Below are 15,095 nucleotides of genomic sequence, written 5' to 3' on the forward strand. Positions count from 1 at the left end.
CTCCGGCTCCACCCAGTTGACGCTGACTTTCTGTGCTGTTTATAGGAGCGACGAAAATTCGGACCCTTGGGATGGAACATTCCCTATGAATTCAATTCTGCCGACTTCTCGGCCAGCGTTCAATTCATCCAGAACCACCTCGATGAGTGCGATATTAAAAAGGTGAGTGAGATTGTGGTTTGTTTTTTTTTTTTTAATTTGTTTGCTTGCTCTCTAGTTTTTCTCAACAGCCCATGGCATGGAGGGAGCTAGCTGTCTCCCTGGGAACCTCTTTCTGAAGGACGGGTAATCTAATTAGTGGCTCTACTCAGTCTCTCTTCCCCTAACCAACACACTCACAGTTTGCTCCCATCCACTGAAGGTATCTGTCAATGTAACAATGGCACTCTGTGCTGCAAAATACAATCACACCCCCAATGCCGGCCCCGGGTGTCACAGGGCCCCATGGGAAGAGAGATAACGTCAGTCAGGGTTACGATCTTTGATCTTCCATTCCGTAAAAGAGAGACAGTGTCTGCTAGTCAAAAAGGCAATCCATTTTTCCCATCCTTCACCATTTGAAAAAGGATTTATACATTTACTTATGCATGTGTGTACCTGAGTGTGTGTAGCATACCATGTGTACGCAGTACCCTTGGATGCCAGAAGAGGGCATTGGGTCTCCTGGACCTGGAATTACAGATGGTTGAACTACCTTGTGGGTGCTGGGATCCAAACCCCATCTTCTGCAAGAGCATCAAGTGCTGTGCTTTCTCTCTAGCCTCCCAGCCCTCTACGTGTGTGTGTGTGTGTATGTGTGTGTGTGTATGTGTGTGTGTGTGTGTGTGTGTGTGTGTGTGTGTGTGTGTGTGTGTGTGTGTGAAGTGTTAGAGATTGAACCTAGGGCTTCACATAAGCTCAACAAGTGCTATATCCCTGAAATGCATTCCCAACCATGAAGGCATTTCTTTTAATTTATTACATTTATGTTGTTGTAAAATTATAAAAAGGGACTGTCTTTTCCCCGCACTAGAATTGGCACCGCAGTGCCCAAAGATACCTGGTAGATACCTTGCCAAAAAATGCCAACTCCATGGCAGTCCAGTGTCTCTACTACCACACACTCCCCCAAATTCAATTCTCCACAAGAAAGAACACACCACACAATAACCTCTGATCCCACTGATAAGATATAATCGCCCACCTAAACATACAAACCCTGTACACATCCATCCCTTAAGAACATTCATAACAACTTGTAAATACACAGAGTAGAATCTTAAAGTCAGCTTCCTTGTTTTCTCGGCAACTTCTCTCCAGTTTCTTCCTCTTTCCTGTCCTTTCCGTTCCGGTCTCCTCCTCTTCCCTCAAACATTTCTCCCACCCATCCTTCCTTCTCGTCCAATGACAGGCCTCGTTCTATCTTGTACTTGCCTCACCTGTATGACATCATCCCACATTTCACCCTTTTTGTCTAATTAAAAAAAAAAACTTTCTCTCAAATATAAGCTGAGCACAACTATTATCATTTTGTAATTAAAAGCATAAAATATACCTAACACCCAGTCGAACACTATATCAGTTAAACAGAACACTTAGTTCTCCATTCCAGCTTAAGAAAGACTTAAAATCAGGGATTGGGGATTTGGCTCGTGGTAGAGCGCTTGCCTAGGAAGCACAAGGTCCTGGGTTCGATCCCCAGCCCTGAAAAAAAAAGGAAAAAAAAAAAGACAGACTTAAAATCTATGTTATACTATCTATCTGATATACTATCTGATTAACTATCTAATAAAATATGTATTTTCAGAGTTAAACAGCCTGATAGGCTATGAGACTATAACCAGTCTTCAACCCCATCAGAAATCTGAGAATGATTAATATTACCTGAAAATATGAGAAGCATAAAACATGGCTTCCAAGCTTAGCCAATGTATAGAGACCACTGATCACCTGGACAGTCCCCTATTTCTCAAAATGACGGAGCATCAGTCTTGAGCCTTCTGGCCCAGGATCATCTGACAGAACTTTGTAATGCAGATTTTTGAAGGGCTGATCACCCTGTCTTGGCAGAGCTTATCTGTCAACTATTCTGCATAATTTGTCCTTTTCTGGACAGTATTTTGTCTGTAGATGAATTGAAGCAATTTTTGCCTAGCAGTTGCCTCACCATAATTGGAGCAACTCCACTGATGCTCAATTTCTTCTTAGAATCCAAGCAGATATGTCTCAACAAAAGATTAATAACTTTTAATATCATATTTTATAGATTTCTGACATTTAAAAAACCATCTACATATATATATAAAGTAATCTGGACTGTTGTCTTTATATCTTTTTTTAAAAATTTTTTATGGATTTTTATTTATATGAGTACACTGTAGCTGTCTTCAGACACACCAGAAGAGGGCATCTGATCCCATTACAGATGGTTGTGAGCCACCATGTGGTTGCTGGGAATTGAACCCAGGACCTATATCTTAAATATTATCTTGAAAGTACTCTTGCAAACTCAGAGCCATGAATTTGCTATTTGGCCCTTAACTCACATGTGTAATCAACTCAGAAGTTTGTAACGGCATCTATAGAAGGACTGCCTCTAAACCTTGTACTTTTAAACTTTTTAAACAAATGAATATGATTTGATTTTAGCTTAGTTACCAAATGAGATCATGACTGTACAACTCAATCCAGCTAATTCCTCCCTGTTAAATTTCAACCATTTCTAGGTTTCTCATAAAACAGCCTTAGAATAACCACTTTCAGCCCTCCAAAGCATTTATTTATTAGTTTGTTTAGTGTTGTGTGTGTCTGCACATGTGTGTTTGTCTGTGATGCATGTGTGTAAGTGCAGCCACTCAACGTACCTTGGCACACATATGGAGGCTGGAGGCCAACTTTCAAGAAGTGGCTCCCTCTTTTTAGCCTGTGGGTCCTGGGGTTGGGACTCGGGTCTTCAAGCTTGGATACCAAGTGGTTTTACATGCTGAGCCCCAAGAGCCTACTTCATTATTTAAATGTTAAATTCAGCATATAAATAGAAATTAAAAATCTTACTTGTTGGTAATACTGTGGATTGAACTTATGGCTTTGCACATGCTAGACAAGTTCTCTACCACCAAGCCACACGTCAGCCCCAGAGGTCACTTCTAGTAAAGGTTACTAATCAACATGGTGTAGACTTCCCAGTCACCAAGGTGCTTACCTGTGCAGGGCATCATTTACACCTCCACCATCGTGAGGCTGACATAGCAGGTGTTGTCATAATGCCCATTTAAATGACAGCCACAGAGTTGGGAGTGCAAACTCAGTTGTCTCTGCCCTCGCAGGCTACGAAGGGAAATCTGAGTTTTCCAGCCAGTCAGCGAGCCTTGTGACTGGTTTCCTCTTCCATAAAGTAGTTGTAGCCTCTTTGAGGCACAGATGAACTAGTATTTATAAAAGCGTAGTGCGTGGTGTGGAATAGAGGCTCAGTAGAGACCACCCTGTCCCTCTATCCCTGCCCACAGTAGGCCTTCCAGAACTACAGACACTGCGGGTAAGCCATGATGAGTGTTCACAAGTCTAGGACCAATCATTTCCTCCTAAAATGACTAAAGGATAGTAAATTAAAGCCGTGGCAGTATGATGAAAAATTATATTGTGTGGGTTCATATTCTGCAGCCACTTATCTTGTCAGTATATACAAATGATAGGTACCTTGAAATGGTTGCTTTAAAAAGGCAACCAAGCTGAAAAGATAAAAGTTTAACCAATAAGTAAATAAAAGTAAGACCCAAATATCCGTAAGCATCCTCACTTTGATTTTGCTCCAAATATACTGGTTTTTTTTTAAATAGCTATGAATAGAGGAATTATAAGATTGCTAAGAAATGAATGACTATTTCGAAGCGGTTTTAGCCTACAGAATGAGACAGCGCAGGATTGCATCATGGAAAAGTCTGGGGAATAAATACTTTCCTATTTGTTCTCTTACCGAAGCTGGGGAAATCTATTGCTAGGAGAGAACATTAAAGCTCCCCATACTTGATTTTGCCCCTTTCGTCATTAGGCATTACTTTCTGCCCCTCTGCAACCATGTGGCACTTACCATAATGAGAATCACAGGTGATTACGATCACAAAAAAATACTGTCTCGGTTCTTTTTAATTGACTAACACTTAATATTGTAGATTTCTCCTTGGCGGACAAACCGGGTCAGCTCCCGCCTCATGGTAGTGAGTTATTCCTGTGAGGTTAAGAGTAATTTCTCACACGGCTCTCCGAGTTTCATCCAGCTGCTGTGATAAACACTCTTGGTGTAAGCAACTTAGGGAGCAAAGTTTACACAGCTCACACTTCCAAGTCTCTATTTGTCACTGAGGGAAGTCAGGGCAGGAAGCTGGAAGCAGGGACCTATGGTGGAAACCTGCTTGCTGGCTCACTCACAGGCTCATGCTCAACTGGCTTCCTTACACAGCCTAGGGGCCCCTGCATAGGGAATGGCACCACCTGTAGTGGTCCCTCATAGAAATGCTTACCAACCAACCGGATAAAGACATACTCAACTGAGACCTTTTTCCTCAGGTGCTTCCAGCCTGGGTCAGGTTAACAGCTAATGCTAATGGGGATAACAGCCCAGTGGCAGTCCCTCTTCCAGAACTTTCCCCACAGAGACCCCCCCCCACCTTGTTTCTAATGCAGGGAGTGTCATGGAGTACGGTTCGGTACATGATCGGAGAAGTGCAGTACGGTGGCAGAGTGACAGACGACTTCGACAAGCGGCTGCTTAACTGCTTTGCCCGGGTAAGTCAGTCTGGGGGAGGAGAATGCTTTCCATTAATAAAAAAAATAGGGTACCGTGTCTTTAATTACGTATGTGTGCATATGGCTATGTGCATGTGAAATGTGGGTACCCGTGAAAGGCCAGAAGAGGATGTCACATGCCCTGGAGTGGGAGTTATAGAGTTGTGTGTGTGTGTGTGTGTGTGTGTGTGTGTGTGTGTGTACTGGAAACCAAACCCCAGGTCTCTGAAGGAGCAAGAAGTGTGCTTCACCACTGAGCCATCATCTCCCCATCTGAAGAATACTTTTCCAATGGGCATAAACCATCTCCCCATCTGAGGACTACTTTTTTGTTTACAATGGGCAAACAAGGCTGGGAGATGACAGAGGAGGGATGCTTATGAACAAAACTAGCCAAGAATCCCTTCTTTCTCCCATGGTGCCCTCACAGCCAATAATAAACCAGCCACCATCCATCCTGAGGTTTCCAACTGCCCATATCCCTACTGCCCTTAGGTCACGTTCTCAGTTCTCCAGAGCCTATCATGAAGATACTGGCCATCTCTCTGTACCTCTTCCCCATGAGTGCAAGATAGAGCACCACCCCAGAGCTAAAAATAATTGCTGGGGGAACGCACGTACTGTAATTCCATATTCTTTTCTATTAGAATAAACTGATGGTCGAAGGGATGCTAGGGGTTCCCTCTCTTTCCCCCCAAAATAAAAAATAAAGTTCACATAATGCCCACGGGTAGATATTTTCTAGAGGACATTATTCATTAGCAATGACGACTCTACCAGGAGGGATAATATAAATCCACCCCTGCTGGACACAAACTCTTCTTAAATCTCTTTATGCGTTAAGGAAACAATACGCTGCATTTACCTACGTGGGGAAAATCAGATACGTGAATAATTTACAGTTATTGAATTCTTTTATAATTTAGAAACTCTGTCAGCAACTTTGCTTCTGCAAATTTTCTCTTGTCTACTCGTCCTCCTTTCCGCCTTTCTTTCCCTCCTCTTCCTGCTCTTCCTCCTCTATTTCTTTTTGGCATAATTTAATTAAAATCACAACAAAGCTATCTCTTTGGAGCTCATCTTTTCTAAAGAGAGACAGAAAGGGGGGTGGAGAGGGGAGGGAGGGACTGGGAGGAGTAGAAGGAAGGGAAGCTATAATTGGGATTTATGGTGGGAAAAAATCTATTTGAGAGAGAGAGAGAGAGAGAGAGAGAGAGAGAGAGAGAGAGAGAACGAACAATCACACCAAAACATACAAACGGCTGGAATAATTTGCCAAACTGGAGGTTGACCAGATACCCGATTTTTAAAATTTGATTAAATTAATTAATTAATTAATTTTTGCTTTAAATCTTTTCTGTTAAGTTGCACATGACAAATAGTGAGTTCTGGCATGGATATATAAAGGTAGGAACACCAGTGCTAGGAAATTAATTAGACACAGACCTCCCAGAGGTCAACCTGGTGCTACTGGCTGAAATCCAGCAAAACAGACGTCAGAACATTTCAAGAAAGGGACCACAGATGCGTAAGCACCAAACCGTTCACAGTAACATTGTGTGTCGGAGGTGAAGGCAACCACCACAGGCTGGCCTTCCTGGAAAGAGACTCTGACGTGGACCTCTCTGTTCAGGTTTCCCATCCCTTCCCCAGGCGTAGTTTGAGGTGTTGGGGGGCAGCTTCTGTATCCATCACGGGGAAAAGACCACTCGCCGATGGTGTATAACACAGAAGAAACGGTCTGCTCAACATCCTGCACAGACCGTGAAAGTGTTTGTTCAGTGAAGCCGGGGAGGGGGTGTAAACTGGGGTCTACAGAGTAAGCCGTGTACATTTCACAGGGAGAAATGCATATCCGAGCACAGGCATTAAGTAGCCACAGGAAGGAGGAGAGTGTAGGTGATGTCAGAGCTGAGTGAAGGAACCGTGAAATAATAGGGGGGTTAATGTGTAAAAATAATAAACGTTACATGAGAAACACACTGAAATCCGAAGAAAACATATGTCTTAGTAAGTAGCCTGGTTTTCTTTTTTTTTAAATAATTGTAAAAGTACCTAAAATTGGAGGATTTTAAAGACTTATTCTCATATTTTAAAATTATGTGTATTTAAGGGTATGGAGGGACGGCTCAGTGGTTAGGAGCACTTGGTCCTAGACTTGTTGCTCCTACAGAGGTACCAGGGCTTCTTTCCCAGTGTCCATGTGGTGGCTCACAACTGTCCCTAACCCCAGGCCCAAGGGATCTTCTAACCTCTTCTGACCTCCATGGACATACATAAGGTGGAGGAGCCCTTGGAGGTCAAAAGAGGGAGTTAGGTCCCCAGGAACTGGCACTAAAGACTGTTGGGGGCGATGTCATGAGTGCTGAGAACAAAGTTACCAAGTGTTCTTTGCAGTTGGTCCGTATCTCCAGCCTCTTATTTTCCCTGTTAATTGTGTGTGTGTGTGTGTGTGTGTGTGTCTGTGTGTCTGTGTGTCTGTGTGTCTGTGTGTCTGTGTGTCTGTGTGTCTGTGTGTCTGTGTGCATGTGTGCATTGTATGCATTGGAGTGCAGTGACCAAGGAGCACCTTTTTTTTTTGGTATGTATATTTTTATTTTATTTTATATTTTTTTGTTGGTTATTTCTTTATTTACATTTCAAATATTATTTATTCCCTTTCCCAGTTTCCTGTCTATAAGCCCCCTATCCCCTCCACCTCCCCTTCTTCTTCTATAAGGGTGTTTCCCCTCCCCATCCACCCTCCCCCACCCCTTCCCACTGCCCCCGACGTTCCCTTACACTGGGGCTCCAACCTTGGCAGGACCAAGGGCTTCTCTTTCCACTGGTGCCCCAACAAGGCCATCCTCTGCTACATATGTAGTTGGAGCCCAGGTCAGTCCATGTATAGTCTTTTGTTAGTGGTTTAGTCCCTGGGAACTCTGGTTGGTTGGCACTATTGTTCTTATGGGGGTTGCAAACCCCTTCAGCTCTTTCAATCCTTTCTTTAATTCCTTTAATGGGGGTCTCCTTCTCAGTTCAGTGGTTTGCTACTGGCATTCACCTCTGGATTTGACATGCTCTGGCTGTGTCTCTCAGGAGAGATCTATATCTGGTTCCTGTCGGCCTGCACTTCTTTGCTTCACCCATCTTATCTAGTTTTGGTGGCTGTATATGTATGGTCCACATGTGGGGCAGGCTCTGAATGGCCGTTCCTTCAGTCTCTGCTCCAAACTTTGCCTCCCTCCCTCCTATGGATATTTTTGCAAGGAGCACCTTTTAAAGGTCCCATGGATGCCCTGGTGGTTTCGTGGGCTCCAGATGGTAGCAGTTGTTTTCCTTTGCATGTGCTTGAATCTCTGTAACGGTTTGAACGAGGAATGTCCCTACAGGCTCATGGATTTGAACACTCTTTCTGCTTTCCGGGTGGAGTGCTCTCTCTCTCTGTTTCCTGATGACCATACTAGCCTCATGCTCCTGCCACCATGACTGTCCACCATCATGGACTCCCTCCCTCCTTCCCTCCGGGACTTTAAGCCGAAGCAAACCCTTTCTTCCCTAAGTTGCTTTTGGTCAGGGCACTTCATCATAACAACCCCAAAAAGAGACTAATAGAATAATTCCATGTAGAGCACATATTTTTTTTATACTCTTCCACTCCTGGCGAACCTCAGTGGGTGTGTCAAATCCACATACTTGGACATATATAAATAACGTAACGGGGAACCACGGGGCTGCGTCTCATTTTGCTTCTGTGCCTAAATGTGCCATTCGGGCCACTTGGTGCTGTCATTTGTTAGGTGACAAATGTGCTGTGGACCGGAAGCTCCCATCCCGGCATATGTTCCTGCGACCTAAGCCACCCACATCACTAAAGAGCGCATTTGTCTTCGGGACGGCTGTAAACGCACAGCACCATCTTCTTTAATAACTTGAAATTGCTCCCCTATTCTTAGATTAAACTCTACTCAGCACCCCACGCCCAGTCATCTGTCACGGGACCCTCCTCGCTTTCCCTTCCGTCTCCCTCCCACAATATGATATTTATTCTAGGCTTCACAGCATCTGTCAGCCTCCCCCCTCATGCTTTGGTGTCCGTTATTATGTGTTTCTGTTAGCATGGCCTCCCAAGCCAAGTGTGCCTGACCCAATACGTGAAATAAATTAATTAATTAACAAATAAAAATCAATCAATAATCAATCCTCTCCCTGCAGACCTCTCTCCAAAAAAAAAAACAAAAACAAAAACAAAAACAAAAAAACCCTCTTCCTTGATTAAGTCCTTACCTGACATTCACCTGCCTATCTTTCCTGCTGTCTTTTTTTTTCATATTTACTTGTTTATTTAATGTATGTAAGTATGCTAATACTGACACACCAGAAGAGGGAATCTGATTCCATTGCAGATGGTTGGGAGCCACCATGTGGATCCTGGGAATTGAACTCAGGACCTCTGGAAGAGCAATCAGTGCTCTTAACCACTGAGCCATCCCTCCAGCCCCTTTCCTGCTGTCGTAAGCCTTCCATGCACTTTGCTTATTTTTATGTCCTCCTGGCTCTCACCTCAGTGCCCCTCACAGTAGAGTGGTTATTTCATAACTGGCTTGTCCCTCTGCTGGGTCACAAGTTCCTTGGGTGAAAGGACTGTGTGTCTCTCTCCTTCTCGTTCTGTTCTGGTTCTGAGCTCTGTACCACACACACACACACACACACACACACACACACACACACACACACATGCACACACAGGAACTGAATAGAGTAGCAGACAGAGCCATGTAGAAAAAAAAACCAGGACACGGTATTTCAGAATAATGGCTGGATCTAAAAAGAGCTGCAGACGGAGATGGAGGGATGCTGCTAGGAACAGTGGGGACTGAATGGGTGAGGCTCGGTCCTGTATCCTTTGCCCTACCTCGCTTCCATCCCGGTCCTGTCAACTTCCTTCCTTACTAGGAAAATCACCCCATTAGACACGGAGGTTGTCGCCTCAAACCAGCCCAGGCATTCAACGACTTTCCCCACCTTTTCAAAAGAAGACTGTTCCCACCAGCTGTATACTTGTTCTCTCGCCACATTTTGTTACAGACGAGAAAAAGGTGTCTTCAGGCTAACAGCAATGGAGGTTGGGCAGCAGATACATTTGTTTCTTATGGCTAGGGACAGAACTTAATTAACAAAGGAAGCCCTGAGTGGGAGGGGGGCAGGTGCTGTGGAGTTTCTGTGGCGGAGTTGTTGGTGCATAAGTACCTGTGAGTGAAACTGTAGACACAACCAGGAGAAGAGCCTCGCCCAGGAAGAGGTAGGGTCATGAGGATGCTCAGGAGCCCCATGCCTGCATGGACCTGTGTGTGACCTGACTTGCATGATCTTGAACCTCCGCCCCTCCTCACTCTACCTCCCAAGTGCGGGGTTTGCAAGAATACACAGCCACACCTAGTATAAGCACTAGATAGAACCCAGGGCTCTGTGCACCCTATGTAAGGACTCAACCAACTGAACCACGTCCCATCCCCCAACTCCCTCTACTGCTTTCTTGGTCAGTGCTGAGGATTGAACTCAGAGCTTCCAGGAGGCCAAACGAGTGCCCAGCCACCGAGCCCACTTCTAGCCCTGCTCCAGCCTCCACATTGGCTGGATCTAATCTTGGGTGCCAAGCACAGCCCTGCCTATTATTTCTGTGTGGCCTCTCCTTTGTGGATTATCTCTTTTCTTCCTATATGTGATAATTATTCCGTTGATAAGTTTTGTTAAGATGCTTTCAAAGCCAACAGTTAAAAAAAAAAAGAGAGAAACCCTATTAAAATGGAAATAAGCCCCCTCTTTCTAATCTTGGTTCTTTTCATCAATTTTCTTTTATTTTCTCCCTCCACACAGGTCTGGTTCAGTGAGAAGATGTTTGAGCCCTCGTTCTGTTTTTACACCGGCTATAAAATCCCCGTGTGCAAAACCTTGGACCAGTATTTTGAGTACATCCAGTCTCTGCCATCCCTAGATAACCCTGAAGTCTTTGGGCTCCACCCTAACGCTGACATCACGTAAGTCCTTGGCGTTTCTGTTTTCTTTCGTTCTTTCTTTCTTCCTTCCTTTTTTAAATTTGAAGGTGTCATTTGTAACTCAGCCTGGCAAAGACTACGCATTTCATTTTCTCCCTTAATCTCTCTCCTTTCCTTCCCTTTTATTTTACTGTGAAAAATAGCGTTCCTTCCTGTCTCCCAATTACAACTCTGTGACAACTCAGCCTGCCCTCCACTCACTAAATCCCCAAGGTCTGGCATTTATGACAACACAAAGGCTGTAATTTATGCCTTGATGACTTCTCCGTCCTGTCATAAAACCAGTTATGTTTTTATTTTAATCGAAGTTCTCCATTGATAGTCCTCTCCCAGCTCCTCATCTCTTCCTCCAAACATCCATTGAAGAGACACCACTTGAGAGCAGAGAGATGACTCAGTAGTTAAGAGCGCTCGCTGTGCTTATAGAGGTCCCAAGTTCAATTCCTAGTACCATGCCCGGTGGCTCACAACCACCTTTTACATCAGCTGCAGGGGATCTGTCGCCCTCTGCTGGCCTCCTTGGGCAGGTGCACTCATGTGTACCCACCTACCCACACATGTGCACACATAATTAAAAAGCATCTAAATATAAATTCTAACATGTGATATATAATATAATATATGGTATGTAATGTATAATTATATATATGTATATATACATATATATATATATATATATATGTCATAAGCAGGGTCTGAAAGGGCAAGGCACATAGAATCCTGTCTCTTATGATGGCTCACCTCTTCTCATGCTTGCTACAACTTTATGACCATGAGCCCCTCAGCACATACCCCTCAGCTCCATGTGAGGTCCCCAGTCCCACAAAGGCGTAGACATGCCCACCAATCCCCAGCCCCTTCTCTAGCTGCCTTCCAGATGAAGTTTATCTTTGGAAAACCCTCCACCAAAAAGGATCACCCCGTTCTATCTGCTGACTCAGCCCCAGCTGAGTCCCTCCACTGCAAGGCGTCGTCTCTTGCCGTCCACTGCTAGCTAGGAGGAGGGGCACGTCTGTCTGTCTCTCTCCCAGCCCTTCAGCCATGGCTGTGAATTTAATAACTGTCATCAGACACGGGCACTGCCCAGTTCTTACAGCGTTATTTCGTCCTCTGATCCAGACAAAGCATGGCCTTTGCACGACATGAGACTTTGTGCCCACACTGGGTCCATCTCTGTACCCTCTCATCCAGCCCATGACGCTTTTCACTTTGAGAGAAGCTGTCCCAAGCCTTGAACAGTTAATGCTCATTGCAGACCCTGCATCAGAACACGATAGCTCTTCTCTGTCGCCTCTGGGCCACTGCTTTGAGAGGCTCCGTTCAGTGAGCTGAAATGCATGCTCAGGGGGTGAAACAATTAAAAAAAAAAAGTCACACTGGGGATCGGCTTGAGAACAAACAGCGAGAGAGGGGGCATGAAGAAATGGTTTCGCTTGATCTGAGGCCGTTAAAACGTGAGTTAGACTACATAGTTCCTCTGCTCAGAATCCTCCCAAGGTCCTGCCTCACCTTGGGTCAAGGTGTCCTACATACCCAAACCACAGGACTCCACGCTCGCACTTCCTGGAACATGCCCCCACCCTGAAATATCACCTTTTACCTCTTCCGGGCCCTTGCTTAAGGGTCACTCGCCCTAAGTACAGATGCTGACCCCTTTTCAAGCCTCACCTCAAACCCTAACCCCCTGACTGACTTTTTCTTGTATCTACCACAGGCACACTCTGCTTTCATTGTTTGTTTGCTTCTATTGGTCGGCCACCAGTTAAAATGTAAATGCCATTGCATCCAGAAGCTGTGTCCGTTCTCCCTGCTGTACCTTCATGTCCAGCAAACTTCGGTTTGGCTGAATCAGTAATGCTAAGCCCTTCTAGACTCTAATGAGTGTGGCTAATTCATAGAATGTGATGGTTTCCCATGGGTGGGAAGAAAAGCAGTGGACAAAACGCCATGCAGTTGTTATGTAATAAAAGATACCACTATGTGGGCCAGAGAGGCAGCTCTGATAAATACCTTCCTAGTGTGCACACACTTCTGGGTTCGATCTCCAGTTTTGGAAAAATTATTTTTTTAGGCAGGGCTTCACTCATTTCTGACTGACCTTGAACTTGCTCTGTAATCCGATCCTTTTTCCTCCGTCTCCCAAGGGTTGCGATTACAGCCACATACCACCACGTACCAGCCAATGAAGGACTGACCGTGTTCTGGGATCATAAGCCCTTTCCTCCCTTGAGTGGCTTCTGCTCAAGGTGTTTCACCATAGCATAGAAATGAAATCCATACAGATAGTCTTTTTTATTTCGAGTGAGTTTGTCTGTACCTGAGTGTTATTGATGTATAACTCATCTACTCTTCTCCGGTAGCAGTTTCTTGTTTTTAAGACTTAATTTTACACACACACACACACACACACACACACACACACACACACACATACACACACACACACACGATTCCCGCCTTTCATCTGTGACCCACATTGCAAATGTCGTGTCCTGTTTCCTCATTTGGTTCTGCGCCTGCTTTCGAAGGTAGAAGTGTCGCTTGTCGTTTTGCGATCACAGGATGGACCATGCCGCTGCTGCAGCTGGGTCTACAGCAATGGCAGCGTGGTCTCTTCTCATACGCTATTCAAAGTGAACAAACCCCTTTTCTAGTGTTTGCCTGGTGGTGTGTTTCACATCTAACTCATTCCGTCGTTAGGATTTTCGAGATGTATAGGCACGAACGAGACCTCATCCTTTTTCCAAACGGCAGTCTACTAACTTATCCATAGTCATTAATTTGAGATGTTCCCCTAGCCGTGGACAGAATTTTGGTAGGTGTGTGAGCCCGTGTCCAGGCTGCCTGTGCTCTAACAGTCTAAAGACCCCCAAGTTTTGTTATTCCATCAGGTCCCCTCATTGCATGCTCCTACTCTGGGGTTTTCCCCAGCCCTCCTTGCATTTTCTTTATCATTGCAAACAAATGCTGGCTCCTGAATTTCATCCAGGACCTCTTGATATCGGTAGAACGCACTACACAGTTCTCCCCTGAATTGCTAAACAATACATAATGGATTTACTCTAATCCAAATTAATCCATTTAGTCTTGAAATTTATCACCGCTCTTTCCTGGTCTTTTCTTATTCTTTTCATCTGGGCAGACTGTCAACAGTTCACTGGGAAGATATTTGCACCGAGGCTCATAAATCATATTGTTCCAGACCTTTGTGTGTGTGCACACGTGTGAGAGAGTGTGTGTGTGTATGTATGTTTATTGTTAATCTTCCTTCATAAAATATTAGGTATTTCCTGATCCCTCAAATGATTTATGTGCTTGAAATTTGAGTTGAGTTCTTCTGTGAAGCCAACAGTTCCTCAGTGTGTGCTGCCCCTGTGCTGTGCTGCCTCAGTGTGGGCTGCCCCGGGGCAGGCTACCTCCGTGTGTGCTGCAGGGCTGACTGGGTTGATCTGGGGCAGATCTTGCTCGCCAGGGCCCACTACCTGTCTGCACCAGGAGCTGAAAGGGGAAGATTAAAGTCTCGCCAGTCTTTTATATGCATTCTCTCAGATAACTCAAGCCCCCAAATTGACCCATGACCCCCTTGACACTTCCTACTGCCACCTCTTCTCTTCATGGGTGGTTTCCAGGGCGTTTAGAGCACAATGGAGTCTATCTGCCACCTCCCCAACCTTCAGTAGAGCAATCTTACCTATAGCATACCCAGTAGAGCAACCTTATCTAGAGCAGCCTTCATAGAGCAACCTTATCTAGAGCAGCCTTCATAGAGCAACCTTATCTAGAGCACCCTTCATAGAGCAACCTTATCTAGAGCACCCTTCATAGAGCAACCTTATCTAGAGCATCCTCAGTAGAGCAACCTTATCTAGAGCACCCTTCATAGAGCAACCTTATCTAGAGCACCCTCAGTAGAGCAACCTTATCTAGAGCATCCTCAGTAGAGCAACCTTATCTAGAGCAGCCTCAGTAGAGCAACCTTATCTAGAGCACCCTTCATAGAGCAACCTTATCTAGAGCACCCTCAGTAGAGCAACCTTATCTAGAGCACCCTTCATAGAGCAACCTTATCTAGAGCATCCTCAGTAGAGCAACCTTATCTAGAGCATCCTCAGTAGAGCAACCTTATCTAGAGCATCCTCAGTAGAGCAACCTTATCTAGAGCACCCTTCATAGAGCAACCTTATCTAGAGCAGTTCCAATACAGCAACCTTATCTAGAACCTCATACGACATGTTAGAGACCCAGCCCCAAAACCCAGGGATATGTGGATACAGGCCTAAATCAGGGATGGTGGCAGGT

The 15,095-nt window shown here is 44.9% G+C and overlaps 1 protein-coding gene and 1 long non-coding RNA gene across 7 annotated transcripts in view; one reads left to right on the forward strand and one right to left on the reverse strand.

Annotated features, from left to right (window-relative positions):
• The window catches only part of Dnah8 (dynein, axonemal, heavy chain 8), a 254,479-nt gene that overhangs the window by 207,924 nt on the left and 31,460 nt on the right, over positions 1-15,095 (forward strand). For all 6 annotated transcript variants that reach the window (XM_039099327.2, XM_039099333.2, XM_039099329.2 and 3 more), the window contains 3 exons: positions 46-162; positions 4,660-4,761; positions 10,618-10,778. In XM_039099327.2, the coding sequence (XP_038955255.1) occupies positions 46-162; positions 4,660-4,761; positions 10,618-10,778 (380 nt within the window). The remainder of the gene's footprint in view (positions 1-45; positions 163-4,659; positions 4,762-10,617; positions 10,779-15,095) is intronic.
• On the reverse strand, positions 1,558-3,167 carry LOC134483876 (uncharacterized). The gene is made up of 2 exons (XR_010061030.1): positions 3,034-3,167; positions 1,558-1,683 (listed from the first exon to the last, which is right to left on the reverse strand). It is a non-coding gene; the product is annotated as an uncharacterized LOC134483876 (long non-coding RNA).

The sequence above is a fragment of the Rattus norvegicus genome, chromosome 20 (assembly GCF_036323735.1).
Source record: "Rattus norvegicus strain BN/NHsdMcwi chromosome 20, GRCr8, whole genome shotgun sequence".
NCBI classification, from domain to species: domain Eukaryota; kingdom Metazoa; phylum Chordata; class Mammalia; order Rodentia; family Muridae; genus Rattus; species Rattus norvegicus.